Source organism: Chlorocebus sabaeus, chromosome 12 (genome assembly GCF_047675955.1).
Source record: "Chlorocebus sabaeus isolate Y175 chromosome 12, mChlSab1.0.hap1, whole genome shotgun sequence".
Taxonomy (NCBI): Eukaryota; Metazoa; Chordata; class Mammalia; order Primates; family Cercopithecidae; genus Chlorocebus; species Chlorocebus sabaeus.
In genome coordinates this window covers 8610124-8636548 of record NC_132915.1, presented here as the reverse complement: position 1 = coordinate 8636548, position 26425 = coordinate 8610124, and the positions used below count along the sequence as shown (strand labels likewise).

General features: G+C 50.7%; 1 protein-coding gene across 7 annotated transcripts in view; it reads right to left on the bottom strand.

The window, feature by feature from the left end:
* Positions 1-26425, bottom strand: part of SEMA4D (semaphorin 4D) — a 120009-nt gene that overhangs the window by 24880 nt on the left and 68704 nt on the right. For 4 of the 7 annotated variants that reach the window (XM_073021450.1, XM_007969709.3, XM_007969713.3 and 1 more), the window contains 2 exons: positions 3275-3623; positions 1284-1429 (listed from right to left, as the gene is read on the bottom strand). In XM_073021450.1, the coding sequence (XP_072877551.1) occupies positions 1284-1429; positions 3275-3380 (252 nt within the window). In that variant the 5' untranslated portion in view covers positions 3381-3623. Of the gene's footprint in view, positions 1-1283; positions 1430-3274; positions 3624-3718; positions 6144-17228; positions 17292-26425 lie in introns of those variants that run through there. The other 3 variants (XM_073021452.1, XM_037998609.2, XM_007969711.3) reach the window with 2 other exon arrangements.

Genomic DNA, 26425 nt, shown 5'->3' with positions numbered 1-26425 from the left:
GTGCAGCAGGGATTTCACTGCGATGGGTCAAAGCAGAGCAAATATGTTTAAATCTATGGCTTCACTGTGACACGAAAAATCAATCAAAAAACTCATTCTTGCCCTTCAGAGGGGAAACTGACTCATTAACTCATTGAAAACTGGTAAACAAAGGCAAAGATTCCAAGCATCAATTCTGCATTTCCCAAAGGAACTGGGACCTCTACGGACCGAAAAAGCTGGTGATGGGCACTTCCCCTTTTATCCGATTTCCAGCTAGCAAGTGGAGAAAGAGAGGCAGCATCAGAATATTGCGTTTTGCAATCTTTGATGAGAAGAGGATCTAGATTTCGATGGTGAAAGGCCCCTGAGACTCAGGAGGAGGAACACCTGCCTCCATGGAGAAGCCCGCCTCTCATGGCCCCGAGTGGGGTGAGCCTGGACCTGAAACCCAGCTGGGGATGTGAAGACAGAGGTGCATGCTATAGATACCGTGAGTGGAACTGGGTGTGGTGGCACATACTTATATTCCCAGCAACTCAGGAGGCTGAGGCAAGAGGATCACTTGAGCCCAGGAATTTGAGGCCGCAGTGAGCTACAATCAAATTTTAAATTCAGTTTGATTTAAAAAAAATGTTTAAAGACACTGAGGACTCAGGAGCAATGTGAAGGGTGGGACATGGGATGGGCTGTGCAGAGTAGCCTTCTCAGGAAGGAAACCGAGGCTGGCTCCTAGAAGCGGAGACTGAATGGACAGGGTGACCAGCTGCAATGGATTGGGACAGTCTGGCTGCAACCTGACTCAACCTAAACATTTGAACCAACTAAACAAGCATCACCCACGAGAGAGTCGGTGAAATATGAACACTGGCTGAATGGATGATGACGTAAATTTTGGAGAAGCTATTTTTGGTTATTTGCATGACAAGGGGCCCTTTCTGATAAGAGATACCCAGATGAAGAATGTGGTGTCGGGATCTGCCTCAATGCCCCAGGAGGTGGAGGGCACTGTGGGCAGGACTGAACACCTGGCCTTGCATAAGTTGCAGTGGGTACAGGGTTCATGGAGTAGCTGTCTCTGCTCATAAGTACGTTTGAGATTTCTTCAGAATAAAAAGTTCAAAAACAAAAAAAAACAAGGTGGTCCCTGGGTGAACTGCTGGTGGACACCCAAACATGGGGCTGCATGGTCACAGCTACAGGACACAGGCTCCAGGTAAGTCAGCCCCCAGTCCCACGGTGGGGCCAGGAGGCTGCCCACTCAAGCCAGGCTGTGTGGACATGCAGGGGAGCCCAGGACGTACCTCATGCTGCTTCTCGGAGATGTTGAGTGCGTTCACAGCGAAGACCGCCTCCCGGGCGCCTATGTACAAGGTGTCCTTGTCCTCGCTCAGCAGCAAGGCTGAGTAGTTGTAGATGTCCGGCTCGTGAAACTGCACCAGGCGCACCTCTGGGATGCAAGGGTAGGGTCAGAGCGGGAGGAAGAAAAGAGCGATGGAATCATTTTTAAACCTGGGCACATCCTAGGTCCCTGTCTCAGTGACAATGAGCACATCTGGGTGTAGTCATGTCTCGGAGGCCACGTGTTGCTGCAACAGGCACTGCTGCAGTGGAGGCGGCCTCAGTCAACGGCAGCCATCAAGTGTGCACACAGGAACCACAGCCCGAGCTCGAGCCCGGGGCTTGTGTGCTCACTTTGAGACTACGAGTCGGACATCCCTTCCTACTCCCTCACACCCCACAGAGTCCCAAACCCTGCTCTGCCAGGTGCTTCCTGTGATGGCTCCCACCCTCTGCCCACCCAACTCTGGTCTACACGCCTTGTCATCACCCTCTGCCCACCCAACTCTGGTCTACACGCCTTGTCATCACCCTCTGCCCACCCAACTCTGGTCTACACGCCTTGTCATCACCCTCTGCCCACCCAACTCTGGTCTACACGCCTTGTCATCCACAGATGAGGTGCACAGGAATACAATGATTTAGGATTTTCTTATTCAGAAAAAGAATGTTTTACTTCAAAATCTTTACAAAATTTCTTTTGGAGAATATATCCATCAACCCACGCAATTCTCAGTGATCACCACCACCAACTTATAGACAGAGAAACAAGCAACGTCTCTTTGCTTATTAGGTTACTGTATCAATAGCTACTTAGGAATATGAAGATTTGAGCAATAGCTGCTTAAGAATAATATACATGTATCAGCATTATTTTTTTTAGGACCTGTTTCTTCAACTGTCTTGACAACAATTTGAGCATTCTGACCTTGGCTTTTTACATATTACCAAGAGTCTGCTTTATTTAAGAGTCAGGTGGGCCAGGTGTGGAGGCGGGCGCCTGTAGCCCCAGCACTTTGGGAGGCCAAGGTGGGAGGACTGCTTGCATCCAGGAGATCGAGGCTGCAGTAAGCTATGACTGTCCCACTGCACTCTAGCCTGGGCAACAGAGCTAGACCCTGACTTCGAGAAAAAACAAAGAGAGTCAGGCGTTCATGCTTTCTGTTCTAATTTTCCCATGTGGAAGAGAGATGCACACAGGCAGCAGGTCCTCTCTTGGCACAACAATGACCTATATTGCTGACAGCTCTTAGCCGCCTGCAAGCAACACCTTGTTCAGGACCCAGGGTATAAGCTCTCACTCCACTGAGTCAGAAACCCGGGTCCCCAGACACATCCCCCAAGAGAAGAAACAACTAAAACAAAAACTAAACAGCAGCAAAGGAAAGTAGCTGGCATGAGGCTCAGCTGCACGTAGGACCAGCGTCCTCATGATGCCCCACTGTTCTCAGGCGCCTGGGCAGACACTCAGCGGGGCAGGTGCTCTGGCAGCGCACCGCAAATGTTACCAGGTACGAGAGAGGGAAGCTTCCTGTCAGGGGTCCCCAAATTCAGAAACCAAATCAGGAGGTCTGCACGAGCCCTGCTGGGAATCTACAGTTGTCACAGCCTCTCCCTTAGATCAGCGGCATAGGCCTGTCTGCTCAAAGTTCTCAGAGCAGAGAATCCAACAGATCACATATATTCTCCAAAAGCCACCTGCCTCAGCATCCTAGGCAGCGGGGTCCCCATCCCGTTCCCAGCCACCTGCCTCAGCATCCTGGGCAGTGGGGTCCCCGTCCCATCCCCAGCCACCTGCCTCCACATCCCAGGAAGTGGGGTCCCCATCCCGTCCCCAGCCACTCACCTCAGCATCTCAGGAAGTGGGGTCCCTGTCCCACCCCAGCCTCAGCACCCCAGGCAGTGAGGTTCCCCAACCCATGCCATCAGCACCCCTGCAGGCTTCATCGCTCACCTCTGTGCTCCCAGGTGATCCGGGGTATGGGTGCAAAAGCCATCGCTGTCCCAAACATCACTGCAAGGGCCATGAGCAGCCCCCTAATGGGGATGCACATCCTCATCAGGTAGGGGCGACCCCAGGGGCTTCAGCAGCAAAGGCTCACGGCAGCAGGTGGCCGGGCAAGTGTGCTATTGCAGATGCGGCTCAGCGCCCCAGGACCAGGGCCAGCAGCACAGCCTGGAGCTGGTGAACAGCGCGGTCCCTGAGAATCCACATTTCCCAGTTCTCCAGGAGAGGAAGGGTCGCTGTCACCACCGCAGTGTCAGCGTCCACTGGATACTTCTTCAGGGCCTCAGAAGAAATGCTGGAAGGACATGGGAAAGAAGAGACAGGACCCGTGGTGAGTGATGACCCGTTTCTCACCGCTCTGTAGCCCCTCTGCTTGCCCTGGGTCCGCACCCGGGTCCATCTGCTGAGGAACATGGAAGGCGGCGGGGGACAAAGAGGGTCTCAGAAGTGGATAGCCCACACGGACACAGGAAAGTGAAGCCGGGGTCTTCAGGAGTCAGTGCTTCCTGCTCCTCCAGCTCCCAGCCCAGAACGCAGGAGAGACACACGGAGGGGACCTGGTGGGGGGCACCCGGCAGACACACATGGCCGGCTGGCTGCCGAGCTTCCTTCCTGTGTGGCTGCTGTGTCCAGCTGGTAATGAGATGAAAATGAAGGAAGAGAACTCAGGTTTCAGTTTCCCTTAGAGACTCTGCCTTTGTAACGCTCAGTGAGGAAACGGCCAGAAAAACCAGAGGCTGCAGAGAGAGTTAAGATGTACATGTGAGTGCACACGCATGCACACACACAACCTATGCATACACATGTGCGCACACACATGCACGGATGTACACCTATACAAACACACGCACGTGAGGCCTCACCATGCAGGAGTGTCTGACCTCCTGCCCCAAATGGGACCCTGCTGGCTCTTCCAGTCTCACTTAAAGAAGTCTGTGCACCACAGAAACAATGGTGACGCACTCGGATTTGCCCAGGAAGAAGTGGCCCTTAGTAAAAGAACAGGCTTAACGCTGCTTAGTGGAATTGTGGAGCTGGTGGTGGAGGAGGTGTGCACAGGCCTCCTGGCCCCATCTCTCATGTCCCCAACTTTCTCTGATGACTGCATGGCTCCTGTTGTGGTGTACCTTTGCTGGTCCCCACAGCCTAGCCCGCCATAGGACTGGCCCAAGGGGGTCTAGCACCTTGATCTGGGGCCAGCTGCACCCCTGGGTTCACTCTATGAGAAAGTTCTGAGCTGGGCCCAGTGACTGGGCACTTTCACATTACACTTCTATAAAAAGTTCACTCACAACAGCACCCTGGGACCCCTGAGTCCCTTGCTCCCCCTTCTATCCAGGAGTCCTGTGAGGGTCATGGAACAACCACACCCCTGAGCTCCAGACTCCAGAACCCCACTCCTCCCCACCACCTCTACATGCCACCTTCCACACCCAGCCAGACACAGCCGAAACGGAACCTCACTCTGCTTCCGGCCAATTCCTGCAGTCCGTGTCCTCACCTAAAAAAAGCACCAGTAGTCAGGGGCCAACCACATCTACCTCTAACCCCATCCCCACCCCCAGTCCATAGACGGTGCTGCTGCTCAGCCTCAAACACATCTGGGGCTTGTCTCCTCCTGTCCATCTCCACCACCATCACTCATCTGAGCAATGCTCACCTCTCATCCTGGCATCTTCAGCAGCCTCCTACTCCCTTACCTCACTTTCGTTCTTGCTTCCGTGGTAGAGATCACTGGCTTCCTGCCCCAGCATCCATGTTCCTACACTCTCACTAACAGAATCCCGAGGTTACTTGGGTTGGCAGTGTGCCCAGCTCACTACATCTCCCAGCTTCTCTGGTGATAGTTCTGGCCAAAGAACTGTACGTGAATTTATTAGATGGCAATTCCAGGAAGGAGGCTGATTCAGCTAGCAATTCCCTCAGTCCTTCCTGCTGCTGCCTGGAACTAGAATGTGATGGCTGGAGCTCTGGCAGCCATGCTATGAACATGAAGATAAAAGTCTCATTCTAAGAATGGCCAAGTGAAACCCACAAGAGCCTGTGTGACCCTGATAACATAATGGAAACTTTGCACTTGCTTTCTGCTGTCCATTTATTAGCAAGTCTACATAGACTTTAAATTACTTGCTTGCAGAGTTTTGTTACCAACAAATACCATTCTAAACTGACACAACCTCCCTCCAATCCACTGCCACAAAGTAGCAGTGGTCAGAGTCATGCTCTTATCATAAATCAAATCATATCCTTTCCCCATGTGAAATGTTTCAACAGCTTCTCATCACTCAGAACAAGGCCCACATTTTTCATCATAGCCAGCAAGGCCATGGACAACCCTGCTCCACCTCCATCCAACTGCTCCTCATCCACATTCCCTCCACTGCGCTGTCCTGGCTACACGTGAACACAGAGCTCGGCCCCTCTGCAAGGCTGTGCAACAGCTGTCTCTCCTGCCTGTCAACACCACTTAGAACATTTCCAGATGTGTCTGTTCTGAAGTTGCCGGTCTAAATCCCACTGCACAGTCTCATTCATCTAAGAGGCTTTTCCTCTGTATAACTGATCGGTAATTAGCAGTGGCTCCCAAAAGCTGCTCCACTTTGAGCTCCCAAACCAGCTTCTACACAGGCTCCCAATGAAGAAGACTCAACAAATTATAGGCTCAGCTCTTCTGAATTCCAGGCACATTTGCAGTTCCTTGCCATAATGGTGTCACTTTTTGTTTGCAAACCAGAAGTAGACCTACTTGGCCTACAAAGTTGTTGTGAGAAATATCTGCTAAATGATTATTGAGCAGAAAATCATATTAATATATAATTAATCAATTAGCATCCGATAATAATGTTTATTATAGTAATAATGTTATTGCTCTGACAAATACAAATGGAGCTCATGCTACGTCTGGAACAAACCAGTCCTGGCCCCACGGAACCCACATCCTGGAGTGGGACTGTGTGAAAGCAACCAGCCCAGGGCCTGGCACACAGAAACATCCTATGCCCCTCCAGGGTCCTGCTGCCCTTGCTCTTCTCAGTCCTCATTGCATGCGACGACATGGGAAAGGATGGTAACAGTGGTGACAAGCTGTCCACAGTCCCTCAAGAGAAAAGCTCCCATTAAAAACCATCCACTCCTCCTTTTGGAGCAATGATCCCCTGGTATTTTCAGGATGCTTTCTTTCTCCCGTTCCGTGTGACAAACGTCACACAGCCAGTGAGAGCCAGAAGTGACAACGTGGCCAGGCTGCCCCATCCCTTAAAGCAGAAGAGGACGGCACACTCGCACCGTGAGAGACTTTACGCTGGCTCCCGCACCACCGGAGGAGGAGGAGGAGGAGGCAAGCCTGCGGCAGGCAGGGTCTCAGAGAGGGTTCTAGTCATACATGCAGCAAGGACACCAGTGGCCTGGTCCATGTGCTGCAGTCCCAGCCCAGTGAAACCCAATGAACTGACACTAGCTCCTCCAAGCCACACCTAGCCCCAGTTCCCAGCCAATGCCAAGCTGTGCACAGCAAGGATAAAGCAGAAGCACCCGCCCTGGTGGCATGTCCCCCAGCTGGGCAAAGGTCCATACACACAAAAGAAACAGCAATGAGCTGCCAGGGGACGGGAGAAGGCACTCTGAAGACGGATGCGGAGGCTGCAGAGATAAGGCGTGCCAACCACACAGGAAGGCAGCAGTGGGGACAGCCCAGGGGCAGGCGAGTGGGTATACAAACCGCAACATCCAGACAGGGGAATGTTACTCAGCATTAAAAATAAATGAGCCATTAGGCCATGAAAAGACATGGAGGAACTTTAAAAGCTTATCATTAAAGTCAATCTGTAAAAGTACATACTGCGTGATCCCAACTATAGGACATTCTGGGAAAGGCAAAACCATGAAGACAGTAAAAAGATCAGTGGTTCCCAGGGGTTGGGGGGAGACCACAGTGGACACATGTCAGTATGCATTTGTCCAAGCCTACAGAACGTACAACACCAACTGGCAATCCTAATGTCCAGGTACAGATGTCGGGTGATAAGGTACCTATGTGGGTTCACTGACTGTAGCAAAGGCATCACTCTGGGGTGATTCTGAAAGTGAGGGGGCTGTGTATGTGTGGGGAAGGAGCGTATGGGAAATCTCTGTACCACCTTCTCAATGTTTCTATGAACCTAAAACTGATCTAAACAATAAAGTCTACTAAAATCAGTAACAACGAGGAACAGGCCTAGGAGTTCCTTGCCAGTCACAAAAGAAGCCTCTGTTAGGGTTTGTGGCCTGGACACGTTAAGGAGGTGAGTGTCCACACCAGAGGGCTGGGAGCAGAGACGCAAGGCCCACAGGACCCAGTTCATTCCACGTCAAATACCAAAGATGCTGGGTCACTATTGGAGAGATACGGTTTGCATAGGATCTAATTCCTATCTAGATCCCCAACTGCAGTCAGTCCTCTGCGTATCCCAATAAGCACGCTACGGGCAGGCCAGGCTAAGAGTCCAGAGCCAGGAGATGGGAGAACACAGAGGTTTATCTCAACTCTCTCTGGAAACCCAGTGAAATGACTCTAAAAGGATATGAACTTTAAGGATAAAAATGGAGGGAGGAGGTGACTTTGGTATCTATTAATAGGTGAGTAGTAACCAATGGTGTGCTGGCAAGCTGTTACTACTGGCTCTCCACAGGGTGGGCAGTGGGGGTGGGTGGTGGGGTAAGGTGGGGGGTGCTCAGCTTGTAGCACATGCTGATTTCTTTGGTGTAAATGTTGCTTTCGAGCTCCCAGAATGATGCTGTTGAACTGGGGAGAGGTGCACAGCAGCACCCAGCACACAGTGCTGCCACCTCAGATACAAGAGACGAGTAACCGCAACCACACAGATAACAGCAGAATGCACACGATACTAGAAAGGAATGAGTTCTGAGTATTTTACCTCTTTAAATATAATTTGTTTCATTTTAAGTCCATATATTTAATTTTTAACAGTGGCTGTTACCACTGTTAAAAATTACCACCAGCCCTGTCACACCCCCAGCCCTGTCACAAACCCAGCCCTGTCACATCCCCAGCCCTGTCACACCCCCAGCCCTGTCACACACCCAGCCCTGTCACACACCCCCATCACACACGCAGCCCTGTCACACACGCAGCCCTGTCACACACCCCGTCACACACGCAGCCCTGTCACACACCCAGCCCTGTCACACACCCAGCCCTGTCACACACGCCCAGCCTTGTCACACACCCAGCCCTGTCACACACGCCCAGCCCTGTCACACACCCCCTGTCACATACCCAGCCCTGCCACACATGCCCAGCCCTGTCACACACCCAGCCCTGTCACACACCCCGTCACACACCCAGCCCTGTCACACACGCAGCCCTGTCACACACCCAGCCCTGTCACACACCCCGTCACACACCCAGCCCTGTCACACACGCAGCCCTGTCACACACGCAGCCCTGTCACACACCCAGCCCTGTCACACACGCCCAGCCTTGTCACACACCCAGCCCTGTCACACACCCAGCCCTGTCACACATGCCCAGCCCTGTCACACACCCAGCCCTGTCACACACCCAGCCCTGCCACACATGCCCAGCCCTGTCACACACCCAGCCCTGTCACACACCCCCTGTCACACACGCAGCCCTGTCACACACCCCGTCACACACCCAGCCCTGTCACACACGCAGCCCTGTCACACACCCCGTCACACACCCAGCCCTGTCACACACGCAGCCCTGTCACACACCCAGCCCTGTCACACACGCAGCCCTGTCACACACCCAGCCCTGTCACACACCCCGTCACACACCCAGCCCTGTCACACACGCAGCCCTGTCACACACCCAGCCCTGTCACACACGCAGCCCTGTCACACACCCAGCCCTGTCACACACCCAGCCCTGTCACACACCCTGTCACACACCCAGCCCTGTCACACACCCAGCCCTGTCACACACCCCGTCACACACCCAGCCCTGTCACACGCCCCGTCACACACCCAGCCCTGTCACATACCCAGCCCTGTCACACACCCCGTCACACACCCAGCCCTGTCACACACCCAGCCCTGTCACACACCCCGTCACACACCCAGCCCTGTCACACACCCCGTCACACACCCAGCCCCGTCACACACCCAGCCCTGTCACACGCCCCGTCACACACCCAGCCCTGTCACACACCCCCTGTCACACACCCAGCCCTGTCACATACCCAGCCCTGTCACACACCACCAGTGCTGACTGATTTGAATTTCAGACCAGAGTTGAGCCAAGGCCTGGAAGAAGTCACAAAGAAACACAACCTGGAAAACGGAAGCAAGCTTAAAAGTAAAATGTGGTGAAAGAAATGAAAGGCTGGAAAGTAAATTAAAGAGGTTTCCTAGAAGTTACACATGTAATAGAGATGAAAAAAGGGGGAACAGACGACTGGAGGATCCATTCAGGAGTCCCACACGGAACTGGCAGGAGCTTCGGGAAAAAAAATGAGGAATTATTAAAGCAGTAATAAAAAGAAAATATCTAGAACGGAAGGGCCTGAGCTTTTGGAATGACAGTGCCCAGGAGCACAGTGAATGAAAAGAACCCACCCACACCAGACACATCATCCTGAAATGAGGGTTACATGACGCATCCAGAAAGAAACAGGCCACAAAGAAATTACCTTTGAGTGCCCCACTGGAGGCAGCAAAGCAATGCCTCTGAATCCCAGGGAAGATGACTTCACACCTAGATTTCCCCATCTAGTCAAATTATCAACCAGTATGAGTGCAGTACAGAACATTGCTTCAAACCTACAAGTTCTCAAATGTTTTACCTCCCTCAGCTTCTTTCTCAGAAAGCTACTCTAGGATTTGCTCCACCAAAACAAGGGAGCTACTTCCCAGGTCTTCTTTCTTAGGAAGTGAGTGGAGGAGAGGCAGTCAGAGTGGGGAGCTGGGGAGGAGGCAGAGGCTCCAACGGGGTGGGGCAGGAGAAGGCACAGTAGATTACTGATTGCACCTGCGGCTTTGTTCTCAGAAATGCATTTTAAGGCTCTGGCAAAGAGTCTGAAGATGAATTAGAACAGATACACAGATTAGAAAATGAAGTTACTAACCCTAGGGGAAGCAAGTGACCCATGAATGGAAACATAACCGGAGCGTACTTAATGCTGCCCAGTAGCACAGCCCCCATGACAAAAATTACAACTAACTCCACTGGGGCTCTGGGGGAAGAAAGAGAGGGAAGGGGAGGGGACGAGAGTCGGAGAACACAATCCTGTCTTCCAGCGTAATACAACATCTAAGATGGAAAAGTCAGGAAATGTAGGCGTATCTAGTTTGAAGGAAAATACCAAAATGACTAAAACAGTTGAAACTCACTGTCTCAGGGCAGCAGCGAAGGGACAAAGGGACAAGAAAGCAAGTGCTGCTTTCTCTCTCAAGTAAAATAAGAACTATTTCACTTTAAAATTACATGCATTAATTACCTTCATAAAATGAATTAACCTTAAAAAGACATCCATGTGCTGGTTCCTCACAGCCTGGGGAAAGCAGCCCAGTGGATCCAGAAGCAGAAGACATGACCCCCTGAAGATAGGCTCCCAAGGACAGGAAGAGTGAGCTGCCTCTGCAGAGCCTGGGTCCCGAGACCAGCCACATTTCGGGGCTCAAACACGTTGTAAAAATAGGATTGTTCACCGCAAAGCAGAAGCACCGGGCAGTGGCACAGGATTTAATGCAGAATGCCGGCTCCTAACGTGGCCAGCCTCTTCCACTCCACTCCTGCCTGCTTCCTCTGATGCACCCCACCCCTCCCAGGCTGCCTAGCAGCCTTGGCACCTGCTGCTTCCTCTTCCAGACTGTTCTTCCCCCAGGAGCGGCTAGTGGCTGGCTCCATCCCACAGTCACTCTTTGCCTCCCCTGAGCCCCACACTCCATCCCCCTCTTGCAGTATTGTTTCATAGCACTTGGCCTAAGGACCTGAAAATGCCTCCCTGACTTAGTTGAGGCAGAACGAGAGAAACACAAACATCCCAGTGAGAAGACTCGGGCCAGACCTGGAGAGGACAAAGGTACGGCGCCAAGAGTGGAAAGTCCCAAAAAGCAAAATCCCCAGTGAAGAGAGATTTAAAACAAATCTTTTAATAGTATCCACAACCAAACCCAGGGATGGCAAAGTCATCCCTGGACGAATGTGGCTGAGAGAAGGTATTCCAGGAGCATCAGCAGGTGACCAGCTGGAAGCCAGCGGGTTCTCCTGGGTGGCTTTAAATGGTTACGAAGAACTGTCAGGACTGGCGCTGTGTATGTGGTTATTCAAACTGATTATGTTGAAAAGAAACTTTTTTCTTAATTGCGTTTACCTTGGACCAATCCAGACACTGTCATATAGAGCTCAGCAGGGCATGGGCACACCTACCTGGCTTCCAGCCAGGCCCTGCCTGGAGAACAATGATTGACCACCAGGCCTCCTGGTATGGATTTGTACCCAGGTCTGCAGTGTATTGATCTCATCAGCAGACACCAGATTCTTAATGGCATAAATCAGACCCTGCTGCTCTTCTCAAACGGCCTTTAAAACAATCCACATGAGTAGCCAAAGGTCAGGACAGAAGGCCCATGCCACACACACTGCTCCTCCCAGGGAGGGGGAGGAGCTGCCATTGTCTTTGTGACATTGGAGGGTTTTTTTCTTTTTCCTTTTTCAACAAGAATGCATTGTTTCATATAATTTTAAAGTTGCTTTAAGCAAAGCACACACCACACTCACACAGATCTGCCGGCCCCGCGAGTTCTTTCAGAACAGTGGCTCCAAAATCACCGATGGGCGTTACATGAAGGACCTCACTCTAAATAGTTAAATTAAAACAAAAGGAAAAAAAGCCCATTTTGCTGGCTTTCTTCACCATTTCTGAGAAGCAAAGGTATCCTGCTGGGAGTTGAGCTGTATGCACGTGCATTTTGCCCTGACAGTGTGAAATTGCTGCCCTTTGCATTCAGGAAGAATGACTTGACACAGGAGCCCATTAGAAAGACAGGGTTATGAAATGTCACTCCCATTACTTACACGTAATTGGGGCTGTTCGTGAGGGTGCACGAGCCCACTTTAAATGTCAGCAGAATGAAACTCCGAGGGGGCTCTGAGCCCCACACTCTTGCCTGTCAGTACTTGTCAGAAGGCAGCTCTCCCATCCCCAGGGGCCTTCAAATCAAGGCAGGAGATCACAGCAGAGAAAATGGGAGTACTCAGCAACCACTGTGCATATATGTCTGTGTGTAGGTACATATATGTGGATGCATGTACATCTGTGTGTATGCATCTGTATATGTGCATGCATGTGCATCTGTATTTCTGTATGTGTGCACGTGAACACGCATTGATATGTGCACCTATCCATGTTTGTATATTTGTACACATCTTTACAGGTGTGCTGTATACATGTGTATGTCTGCATGTCTGCACATGCATGTGTATGCCTGTGTGCATACACATGTGCACCTGCATGCATACGCATATGCATCTGTGTGTGTGCATGTGCATCTGCTTGGATCTCTGCATGTGCGTACATGTGTATGTCTGTGCATGCATGTGTATGCCTATGTGCAGACATAAGTACATCCGTGTGTGTGCATGCGCATCTGCTTGGATCTCTGCATGTGTATACATATGTGTATGCATGAGCATCTGTGTGTGTGTGCATGTGTGCACCTGTGCATGTTTGTGTATATATATCCATATATATGTATCTGTGTATGCATATACATGAACGTGTGCACAGCTATATGTGCACATATGTGCATGCATCTGTGTGTGCATCTGTGTATGTGTATGCAGACATGTGTGCATCTGTGTGTGCATGTGTGTATGTGCATCTGTGCATGTGTCACTCTGTTGCAGAACATACATTCTGACCTAGTGTTGCATCTTAGATGTGAATAGTGACTGTTGGCAAGTGTCCTGTAAGGCAGAAACCACGGACCAAAATGCCATCTGGGGACTGTCCAGTCACCCATGTCTCGGCTCCTTCCTGGGATCAGCTGTCTGGCAGCTAGGGCAGATTACAGAAGGGACACCAGTCACTACCACATAGAAGGTGTCAGTGCTTCTGCCAGCAACAGGATGCAACACTGGCATTAAAATGCCCTGGCTGGCATCCCAGGGAAACTGAAAGGGGATCTCTGGTGACAGCTGTGGACTGGCCAATCTAACACAGGCAGTCATTACCTGGACCCCTGACCTCACTGCAAACCACTGCCTGGGGGAGTGTGTTCTCGCTTATTTCTTATCTCAGGGGTTTGCCCAGATGGGGCAGGTAAAGCTTAGAGCCTCTCCAGGCCCCGCAACCAGGACAGTGGAGGACACGCACTCACCACATCTCCCCTCCCAGCTGGCAGCGGGCAGCCAGATGCTGGGAAACAGAAGACACCACAGCCCTCCCCGGCCATGCCTTGCCAGTGCCTGGCCACCTAACGTCTCCACCCTGGGATGTCCTCTGCCCCCAGAAACCCCTCTCCCACCTCCAGTTGGGATGCTGATGTCACCGCCTTACAAACTGAGGATAAAATGGCCTTACCCCAACAGGAATCAGGAATGGGTTTCAGGAGCTGTCTAGGTCACAAGCATAATAAACAACTTATTGTTCCAACTTCAGTTTTCCTAGAGTTTAAAATTGATCCCTGGAGACCAGCACTCCAGCTCTACAGGGACGTGCGTGGCCCTGGACCTATGTCGGGCTGGACACACCCAGCAGGGCAGCTGCCAGGACCGGTCCATTTCACCCTCAAGCCACATCCCTTCAGGGGCAAGTGAGGATGTCTCAGACATGCTCTAACCCTCACCCACTTCGCAAACCCCTGGGTGTGGCATGTACAGAACGGGAAACCCAGGGAGAGAGACAGAGGGCGGTGGGAGTGAGGGACACACAAACCCATCTACCAGAAATGTCGGCAGGGCAAGTGCTGTGAGGATGCACGCAGAGTGGCGGCAGGAATAGGGCCCTTCAAAGGAAGAGTGGAGACCCCTCTAAGTATCAGCCAGCATGGCAGAGATGCAGACTGTCATGCCAGTTGGGTGACATCACTCTACTCTTCAGACTTGGATGCAGACAATATCGTCTTTTCTGGAGGGTCTGTGGTATGTGCATGCGTCCTTGGGCCCAAGCAGGTTAGTGCTAGAAAAAATAATCATCTTCCACTGGCCTTATGTTGACCTGCTGCCACCTCCAAGGGGGCCAACGGTTTCTCTACTGGACACTGGCTCCCAGGGACCATATGGGGTTGTTCTGGGAAGTGGCTGGCCAGCCCCTCAGGGAGGACTGTGTTAACCCTGCAGCCCTAAAGGGATGCCTGATGTCATGTCTTTCAAGGGTGATACTATGGTCTGAATGTCTGGACTACCCTCACATTCACATGTTGAAATCCTAACCACCAATGTGATGGCTTCTGGAGAGGCAGCCTTTGGGAGGTGACTGGGTCAGGAGGGCAGAGTCTTCATGAATGGAAGTAGTGCCCCTATAAAAGGAGTCCCAGAGAGCTCCCTCAGCCCTCAACCATGTGAGAAGACGCTGTCTATGAACCAGGAGGAGGGCCTTCACCAGACACCAAATCTGCCAGCACCTTGATCTTGGACTTCCCTACCTCCAGAATAGAAAAGTCTGTTTTTATGTCACCTCAGCACCAGATAGAACCCAGCCGGCAGAGATGCTTCCAGAATGCCAAAGGTCACCATTTACACTGGTAGAGCCTTTGATATGACACTAAAACTGGTGCTTCAGTCCCCCAGAGCTTGACTTGCAGGGAGGGCAAAATTACATAAAAGACACTATATAGAAAAGTTGTGCTTTAGGTGGACTTTATTTGTATTCTTAATCTCCCCACCTCTTATAAAACTTTTCTAACTTCAAAAATAATTCCAAGGGTGTTTAACTCCACAAAACAAATGTAAATTAAAATAAAATACCCATGTATTGTCCACAAAGCAGGCTGAAATTTAGAAGTCTGCTGCTAGCCAGGGCTGGGAAGGTGTGGGGTAAAGGACTTCTCGGTGCAATTCTGAACTATCCAGATGTCTGCACACTCTGATCCCCTGGCCACTCTTGGGCAGCAAACGATGTGTGCACAGCTGCAGATGTGCAAAGCGATGTGTGGGAGGACCACCCTGCTGTGCTGTGACAGTAAAATGTGCAACCGAAGAGGATGCTCCTCAATGAGGGGCTGGTTAACAGTCAGGCAAGGAAGACACCACCATTACAAAGACTAAAGCTGGTCTACACGAACTGCCCGTGAGCACATCACACCAAAGACAGGTGCAGAGCAACACCACACAAGGCACGACCCACCCGTGTCAATAGAGGATGCGTCAGTCTACACACAATACACACACACACACACACACACACACAGCCATGGGCACACATGGACAGGCACAACCACCAGATACAGACTCATAAGAACACACCTTCCCACACACAGGGACACACGGATACCAGACACACATGCACACATATGAATGTGGACAGACAGCCAAACTGTTAACAATGTCGCTTGTAAGGAGAAGGAGGAGGAGGAGGAGAACAACCAGGAACTCGTTTTCTTTGTTTTTTAAAAAATGAATCACACTTTTATACTGCTTCTGTAAAAAAATTTAATTCATTAAGAGACTGTTTCATCCATGCTACACTCAAGTCAGTAGGACCAAAAATTGAAACCCACCACATTAGTATGTGGAGCTGTGTATAATGCAATTTTTCACATGCTAATCCACTTGGCTTGGGCGACTATTTCTTGCCATACCTTTGACCCTTTTTTTATTCACATAAAAAATGAGAAGTGGCTTCCTTTCCCCATATATACTTCATGCTTTTTGTGACAGCAAAGTAAAAAATAACAGAAGGAGCCAGTCCTCCTGGACTCTCACAATGGAATTCTCTTACTGCTTAATACAGCACAGAGCAGATAAAATTGTCCCTGCTTTCAATTACCTTATAACTAAAGATTCCAAAATATTTTTTTATGAAGAGACCAACAAAAAGCAAAACTCAAAGACAAATGACTTAAGGGAGGAAAAAGAAACTAGCAAAAAAAATACTTGTAAGACAAGTGCCAACTCCTAATAAATAAAGTGATTTAACAAATGTAAGAAAACAAGAGCTCCCACCCCAGTGGACCAGATAAGATATCCAGCCAATAAGCACAGAAAGTGCTGTCTGCCTGGCAGTGTCACTGTGCTCATTAAAGCCGCCCCATCTAACTGGCAAGATGTGCTCTCATCACGGTGCCACACAGGAACCATGAATCTACGCTGGCAGCAGGACTCTTAAAAGCCAGCAGAATAAAAAACCTTGTGGGGGCCCATTCACGATACTTGAGTAGTATGAAAACGATGAAGGAAAGATGGGGGTTTTACTTTTGTTTTTACAAATTAAGCTGGTTATTTCTCTCTCCTCTGAAACGGAAATTGCATGGCTTGGAATGGACCAAAATTAAGATTAATCACAAAATGACCCAAATCTGAGGAGGGTGACCTGGAGAGCCCTCTCATTACACCACACCTTACCAGCCACCTCCCTGCACCCTCCAAAAGAAGAAAGGAAGCTTTCTGGTGTGGGCACCAGGGGCCATCAGCCACAGAGCTGCCACAGGCCCAAGACCCAGTGGGAGGAGAGGCCGAGAGAGCAGGGAAGAATACGGGGAGCAGGGACAAGCAGCGGCAGAGCAAGAACAGAGGCAGACCATCACTGCAGGTGCCCAGCAGCCACCTCCCCATGCCGGGCCCAAGGGACGGCAGCCAAGTCTGAAGCTTTGCCCCACGGGATATCCAGGGACCAAGGGACCAAGCAACCAATCACCTGCCAGATCCAGCTGAGGCCTCTACACATTACCAACTCTGCTCCACTGAAATTACAGATCATGAATAAAGCGGTTTTACCTGTATCTTACACCTCTTGAAACTTCCCAGTCGTTTCTAGAAAGAAGTCTTCAGAAATCTTTGCTGTGAAAATAACGGGAAACAAGGCTATTTAAGCCCTTAAATTGTCCAGCCACTTAAACTCAGCAACACTCCTAGAAAGGCACTGAAAACAAATGATTGTGAGTTTAAACCTTCTAGACTTCCTTAGGTGCAGGATCAGCTTGGCTTGTACGTGCTGGGGAAGACAGGAGGAGGGGCTGTGAAACCGCCCACCCACGAACAGAGGGGAAGTGCAGCCCAGCCCGTCACCCGGGGGCTGGAGATGAGCCCCACGACCTGACCAGGTGCACTTTCTTGCAAAATAAGCCATTTCAGTTAGCAGAGTCCGTGAACCAAAAAAGTACCATCTAATTGTCTATTAGCTCCAGATATGTATTCTATAAAATTCATCTTCATGAGGCAAAGAAGGAAAAAGCAGAAACACATATGGCATAATTACAAGAACCAAAGAGCTGTTCATCTTCCTTTATTTTTGGATGGTTGATTTTCAGCCAAACAGAACGACGTCCACTGTGGTGTGGCAAGGTTCCATAGCATGGCTGTCGCTCCTTTGCAGTGTGGGAGATCAGCCTCAAGACAGCAATCATGGGGCGCAGTAACAGCACCAACAGTTAGATCAAGAGAATCAGAATCACAAAACCAGAGCCACGTGCAGGACTGCAGACGCTCAGGAGCCGACGCTGATCCCTCCATGATTCTATTAATACAGGAGCCACGTAATTGTTAAACCTTGGAATCAGACTCCAGCATATTCTGTGGTGAGGAGGATTTCTTTTTTGTTTGCCTTGTGCTTTCAGAGCTTATATGATCACAGCTCTTTTTTTGAAGCCAGCTGGGAAGGAGGCGGCTCTCCCTGGAAACGCAGGTGTAAAGCCCCGGTCCCTCCCACCCAGGCCCCTCACTGGACAGCTCCCTCCTCTCCAGACGCCCTGCACACCCCTCCCCCGGGAGCAGAACCTTAGACACGGCCATCCTGGCACACAACATCCGGTCCCCCAGCCCCTTGGGGCCGACACATCCTCTGAACCCTGAGCAGGCACCTGAGGTTAGCAAATGAACTGTGCGGGCAGTGATCAGAAATGACCACAATTCATCAGGCCCCACCGTAGCGGAGCTTCCAGAGACTGACACTGGGGTCTTCCCTCCAGCAGTGGATGGCTCTTATGGCCAATTTTATAAGCAAAAGTATGTTCACATGAGCAGCTATGAGAATCCTGGGAAAGGCCACATCCACCCAGGACCTGACGCTGACATTTCCTGTTGAAACTCTCGGGGTAGGGCTGGGCATGTGGGCACAACTGCTGGACAAGCAAAGAGGGAAAGCCCACGCTGCTGTGGGCACCTGCAAAGTGCCACATCGCTTGTTCCCACGAGGCTTTCCTGTCACACAGGAGGGAGAGGGGACAGCGGCCACCCAGGGACTGTGCCAAAAAAAAAAAACAGTTCAAGGCAACAAAGGCAGAGATTCATACAAAAATAAGAGGTTTAGGTAAATAATGTGAATATCAAGGATTTTAAAACTGAAAAACTGGCTGGGCACTGTGGCTCACATCTGTAATCCTGACACTTTGGGAGGCCAAGGCAGGTGGATCACTTGAGGTCAGGAGTTCAAGACCAGCTTGACCAACATGGCAAAACCCCATCTCTATTAAAAAAAAATACAAAAATTAGCCGGGTGTGGTGATGCATGCCTGTAATCCTAGCTACTTGGGAGGCTGTGGCAGGAGAATCACTTGAACTCAGGAGGTGGAGGCTGGAGTGAGCTGAGATCACGCCATTGCACTCCAGCCTGGGTGACAGAAAAAGACTCTGTCTCAAAAAAAAAAAAAAAAAAAAAAAAAAAACCTGAAAAACTCGTATTTTCTAGAAACGAAATAAGCCTTTGTCACTTTAATAAAGACCCAGAACTGCTCATCCTGCGGTTTAAGACATGTATCATATTCATGGTAATTTTGTGGCATCCAACAACAAATGTCAGCAGGTCTGGCGTCTCATCTCAATCGCCTCCAACAACTCCACCTGAACATCGGCATCCTCGCGTCCTGCCTCCCTGCTGGGGGTTCACATCTAGCCTCCAAAAACAGCTGCCAGCCCCAAGGCGGCTGAGTGGGAACACACTTCCTTTCTTAGTGAACTGCCCAGGCCCCAGTCCCACGTTGCCTTCACCCTACATGATCAGGGTTTGTTTCTTCTTCCTCAGCATGCAACCCCACAGTTATGAGTGACCTGGCTGAAAAATGCAAACCCACACTTCTCATGTAATTACTCATCGTGCTGTCTTATCTCATACCTCCCAACTCCTGACAGCACAGGTAAAAAGAATCCAATGGCCTGTTCACGAAAAAGCAATGAAATTAACTAGAAGAGAGAGAAGCATTTCCCTCTCATGGACTTCACACCCTCTCCTGGTGCACCCCCAATAGCGCAGGAGAGTGTGGGGCTCCAACGCCCAGGCCTTGCGAACAGGTATTTAGCGGTCGTTGATGGCAGCAGCACAGAGCCACGGGCAGTGCCTTCATCTGGCCTCCATCCTGCAGACATGACCTCACCTTCTGGGCGTCCTCCCTAAGCAGGGACCTGGTGTTCTTCAGCACACAGAGGAGACAAGTGGGATGAAGCAAGAGCAAGGGGCTCTGCAATCAGAGGAACCTGGATTCCAGTCCCAGCTTCTCCAAGCTGTGTGTTCCTGGGAGAAGTTACTGAGCCTCTCTGGGCCTGTTTCCTCATCCAAAAAGTGGGCACACTAATACTGCCTACCTCATCTGGTTCTGAGGATCCATGACTAATCATAGTTAATGTTTCCTAGTGCTTTCCTAGGTGAGGTGCCAGATGCTATTTAAGCACTAGGAGGCATTAACTATCATTCTTACCACCTATGAAATGAAGCTAGTTACACCTGCCTAGCTAAGAAGACTCGAGAGATATAACAAGCATGGTGCAGCTATTAGCACATCTAACACACCCTACTGCCAGGGACTGTGGGTTCCACCAGCCTCCTCCTGCACACACGGGGGATCGGGGCTTCCCCAGGTCCACATAGACTCCTGGGAGCAGAGCTTAGGAACACTGTGACAGGCAGCACTGCTGTGGTTGTGGACGCGGAGGGGGCTGTGAGCCTCTTCTGCTCAATCTCCTCATCCTGGCCCAGAAGCAAGTAAAGAAGTTCCAGGGGCAGAGAGCAATGGGGGACCTTCCACTGATATTGGCAGTCCAGCACACACCCCGATGGCGTGGGCATGCGTATTACAACACAATACCATTACACTCTGCTGAGCAGGGCACCCATGAGAAAGACTGGCTACAAAGTGCACAGAGAGGGCCTGGAGGACACGTTCCCGTGCCCTGCGGGGCAATATCTGCCAAGAAGCTCCATTCAGAACCTCTGACCCAGCAGTTCTCTACCAAGAACTCAGTGTGGATATACCCCCATGTGTGCAAGATGACTGGTACGAGGCCACTCAACACGTAAACTCCAAAGACACCCAGAAGTCCATCCATGTGTGTGCGTCTATGTACATCGGTACACGCAGACATAGCACAGAACGTTTTCTATACAAATTACAGCACATTCCAGAGGATGGAATACTACGCAACCGTTAAAAAGAATAAAGCTGCAATTGTATGAAACGGCACCCCAGATCCATTGTTCACTAAAAAGTAAGGTTCCCAAAAATGTGTGTAGTGTTTCCACCTGTGCAGGCACATGGTGTGTGACCGTGTGTGTGTGTGAATGGGTGTGCACACAGGTTCATCAGAGGGATGATTGAAGAGATCACAATTTAATCAAGAACCTGCTGGCAGGGGATGCCTATGGAGAGAATTTGATCTGCGAAAGGAGTGTGCTTCATTTTTCACTATTTGGATTCTTTAGAACTATTTGAATGATTTCCTTAATCATGTGGTTTTCTAACTAAAATATTTTAAATCTGATATCAAAAGTAAAATACAGTAATTGTAGAAAATTTGAAAAATTCAAGAAAGGCAAGAGAACACATTCCTGACAATCTCTAAAAAGGTTATACAGGTTATAACACTGGTTAAAGTAAGATTCCAGCTCAGCTGTCTTCTGTACTAACTTTACTAAGACGAAGATTTCATCAAAATGGAAATGTTTGAGAACAGCTGACAGACATGACATACATTTCTGGTCTTTTTGGCATTTTGTTGGAATTCCTCATTCTAAGGAACTCTGACTCATTCACTCAACAGTCACTACTGGAGGGTGTGGGGTGAAGGTGTGAGTCAGATAAAGACTATAGACTCCCAGTCCCTGGTTTCTGGCTTGGGGAGGGCAGGCCACAGCAACTGCACAGGACAGCGGGGAAGGGGGTGCCCTGCTGGCTCTGTAACACGGGAGGTAGGAGAGGCAGGCTGGCAGCCATGCAAGAGGAGACCTGAAGTTCAAGAGAGAGGTTGGAGCCTATGGGCTGGTGGAGGGAGAGGGCCCGTGCGGGTCACGTCCTGGTCCCGTGCGTCTCTGCCCTGAGGACCATGCGAGCGCATCCCCGTGCTGTTTATTACACGGTGCACTCAGCAGCCTGTCACGGCTGTGCAATATTCCATCATTAAATATCATAATGTGGGACATTCAAATCCTTTCCAATTTTCCACTTACAGTTCAGTTTTCTTTAACCACCAGCAGTGCCTGGCCAAGAACCTTTTCTGTCTGGGATGTTCACAGTGATGTTACAGAGGTCTAGGCACCACACAGAGGACACTGGGAAACAGGCACAGGGAGATTCCACGGTTCCATCATGTCTGTCTGCTGTTCTTGAAAATCTCCATTTTGATGAAATCTCTTAATAAAGTTAGTACAGAAGACACGAGTGCTGGGATCTTACTGTAATAGTCATTACAACCTGTATAACCATTTTAGAGACTGTCAGCAATGTGTTCTTCTCCTGCCTTTCTTAAACAGAGGCTCAGGGCATCTACTGATCACGCTGACAGCTTTGCTTCCTTTTACTGGGAATTAATCACACATAATTTCCATGATTTATCTTCATTTGACTTGCTTCTAAAGTTCTCAGTTAGTTGAGCTGAAGTCATTTTTGCAAAGTAATACGATCTTTGCTATAAAATACAAGTCACCGAGCTCAAATTTTTTTTTTTTTTTTGAGCGGGGGACGGAGTTTCACTCTTGTTGCCCAGACTGGAGTGCAATGGCGTGATCTTGGCTCACTGCAACCTCCACCTCCCAGGTTCAAGCGATTCTCCTGCCTCAGCCTCCCAAGTAGTTGGGATTACAGGCATGTGCCACTATGCCTGGCTAATTTTGTATTTTTAGTACAGACAGGGTTTCTCCATGTTGGTCAGTCTGGTCTCAAACTCCTGACCTCAGGTGATCCGTCCGCCTCGGCCTCTCAAAGTGCTGGGATTACACGCATGAGCCACTGTGCCCGGCCAGCTAAAACATTTTTTATGTTTCTTTCAAGTCTATTAGAAACCTTAATTGCTTCTTAATTTCTCCCCCAACTATAGAGGAAGCATATTGTGATGATTACAGTGCCGGCTGTGAGGCCAGCCTGCCTGGTTCAGATTCCCATGCTGCCACATCCCAGCTGTGTGACCTAGAACAGGCCTCTGCCCCTTCCTATCCCTCAGCTACTTCCTCAGCACCTCCCCTCCCTCTGCTACTCCCTCAGTACTTCATCTCCCCAGCTACTCCCTCAGCACCTCCCCTCCCTCAGCTACTCCATCAGCACCTTCTCTTCCTCAGCTACTCTCTCAGCACCTCCACTCCCTCCACTACTCCCTCAGCACCTCCCCTCCCTCAGCTACTCCTTCAGCACCTCCCCTCCCTCCACTACTCCCTCAGCACCTCTCCTCCCTTAACTACTCCCTCAGCACCTCCCCTCCCTCCCTATTCCCTCAGTTTGTCTCCTCCCTCAGCTACTCCCTCAGCACCTCCCCTTTCTTAGCTACTCCCTCAGTACTTCACCTTCCCCAGCTACTCCCTCAGCAACTCCCCTCCCTCCACTACTTCCTCAGCACTTCCTCCTCCCCCTAGCTACCTCCCTGGGAGAGGACAGGACACAACCCTACCACCAGAGATGAGACTGCACAAATGAGGACTTTAAGGCATGGGCGTTAAACACAATGTTACAAACAAGCAACAAAATGGCACTATCCCCACAATGGCAACCCACACCAAGGTGTGGGGGCAAATAGGTTTTCCTCAATCAACATCAATCCCCATTAAACTATGGTGGTTTAACTCCATGATTTATTCCTAAATTGAAGTTTCTTTCTAAAGTCCACGACCACCACGTTAGCTTTTACTACTAACCTCAGTTCAATGAGTCTGAAATGATTTAAATCCAAGATGCTTCCATCCACTCACTCCAAATTCCTTCAAGCCCTTTTTTTTCAGAGCCCTACCCCCTTAATTCCTGAGCATTTCCTTTCTCTGACCAGGACCCTTCTCGAACCCTACTAATTGCCTTCCTCACTGTGTCCTGCCTGACTTTGGCCCTCCGGGCATCCTCTTTCTGTCCTCCTCCTACCTCTGCCCAGTGTCTCCCACTTCCCTCACACCCACGGTTCATACCACGATCCCTCCTGTGAGGCCTCCACCTGGCTCCCGCGCCCCGGAAGGGAATGACACCACATTCGAAGAGCTCCACCTTCTTAAGGTCCCTGTGCCACCTCGGCCCTTGGTCCTCCTACACACAGCTGTCATGCTGATTTCTTACAAGGCAGTTCACATCATACTACTATCTTGCTCCAAAGCCTCCTCTTTCTCCCCAGGGCTTGCAGAGGCAGGTCCCACCCCCCAATCTAGTATCCCCAAAGGAAGCCCTACAACTTGCTAGGTGTGCATTTTTCCCCTTTCTGTGGAACATCGAGAACACACCACCTATCTAGACCCAGCCCCCAAATATTCTGATTCAGCAGCTTCCCAGCGAGGCCAGGGTCTGTCCGGTTTTAGAGCAGCCCATGTAACCAGTAGCCAGGACTGAGAACTGGCCTGCATCCACCAGATTTCCTGCCTTTCCCAGTGTTACCCAGGCCTTGTCACCTCCCCCAGGTATGTCCTCAGTCCATCCCTGACACCCACGCACTGAAATCCTGGCTGTCCACTGTGGCTCAGCTCGAAGGCCAGGGCAACCTCGAACCCTCCCTCTGGGAACAGATGCCTCCCCTCAGCAGGTCTTCACTCTGGGGGACTCTCGGGGGAAAACGTAAGCAAGAAGAATAACTAACACCCTCCATAAGGCAAGGGTGAGGAAGTGACTGTTCTACTGGGTTCTGCAAGGGTCAGGCTATGAGTCACCTGGAAGCAGCACACGGCCCTGACAGCTGGGACAGGGCTGCTCACATCTCCCATGTTCACAGCTCCCTGGCGGGCTCCTCACTAACCCTCGTATCTGACATCTGACTGAATCCCAGTGTTCAAGAGGCCTGGGCAAGGGCAGCCTACAGGCCTGCTGCCTTGACATCAGGGGCGGGAGTCCTGAAAGCATGACCCTGTGGCCCTACTAGCTGTGCATCCACCCCCTCCCCCAGCGTGCCCCACTGGAGACAGGTTTTACAGCACTGCTGGGAAGAGGAAAAACAGGCTCAGAAAAATGCAACAACCATCTAGATCCACTGGGAGAGCTGAGACGCCCTCCTGGGTCCCGCAGTGACCCCAGGACCATGACTGGCACGGTGCTCTCCAGCTGTGCTGAGGCTCCGCCTGCCCTGGGCCAACAGCTTCCTCCCCCAGGGACACCAGGGCAGAGACAGGCCCTTCAGAAACAATGGCTCCTTCTCTTTGCCATCTGCTAGCAGTGAAGGCATCAAAAAATCTACCAGAACCACCTGGAACCCTGAGCTGGTTCTGGTCTCCAGGCAGCCTGCGGAGGTGCCCTGCACTCAGAGGCATCCCTGGTCCTCACCAAGTGTCCACAGGGGGAGCGCATGCAGCTTCTCCAGGGGACTGGACCCCCTCCAGGCCGGATCTTCCTCCCCTGCTGCCCCCAGACTCAGCCTAGCTGCAAAGGCGCCAGAGGCCTGCCCGCTGTGCCACAGTGCAGGCACGGCATGAGGGGATAGGTCCATGCCCGCTCTGCCACGGTGCAGGTGCAGTATGAGGGGATAGGCCCATGCCCGCTGTGCCACAGTGCAGGTACGGCATGAGGGGATAGGCCCAGGAGCCTCGGGACAGGCCCCAGTCCAAGTGGGAATTTCTTTTTTAAGACTCAAAACCACAAAATGCTACTTTCCTTGCTTTCATCTTGAATGATTCCTTAAATATATACACTCAATTACAAAGTTAGGCCAGCATGACCACAGCTCGTAACCAGAATAGAGTCAACAGGGGACCGAGTCAACAGGGGGCTCTCCCTCACTATCCGGGCCTCCTCCCCATGACATGGCTTTTGCCAGCCTCAGCTCCAGCGTGGCAAACCCACCAAAGAACCCCAAGCTCCAGCCACAGCTCTGCGAAGGCCCCAGCTTTGCCTCACTCCTGGCGGAAAACAAAAGGACGTTCGTCATTTCATCATCTGGGGCTGTCAGTTCCCATCTCAGTACTGACCTTAAACTCTGTCCTACCATCGTGTGCAGACACCAGGTGCACGCAGCCTCGACCTGATCCACCAGCCCCCAAAGCCCCTCAGAGGCCATGAGAACCTCCCTCGACCTCAGTATCAGAGGAAGCAACTTTAACTAAGCTCATTATTTTGAGACTCTGCTACTTCTTAACCATATTTAAACCAAACCAACTCACTTCCCATCAACAGCAGACCAAGTGGTCACTGTGGGCAGGTGACCAGCGCCATAAAAGTGCTAAAAATAGACAATGTGACAACCACAACACCCGGCTATGATGGTAAGGAGCAAACACTGCAGGCCACACCTGTGCCCTAAGCCTGTCCCCAGTGAGTTTCCTCTTTGCCACTAAGACAATTACTGCCCATGCGGATGGCCAGAATTTCAATCAATTTCTATTTCTAAATCACCAAATGACCCTCTAGCTGAATGCCACGAGCCCAGTACTGGGTCAGAGGTTGATTCACTCTACTCTAATGAATTTTAGTCAATCCCCACGTTCAACTCACTAAATTCTTCCTCCCTTGCAGTGCAAGGAAAATGATATTTCTTCTCCTCTCTTCCAGATGCTTCCAGCCCAAGTGAGGCGGTTCCTCAATCCCCTTCCTGGGGAGTCA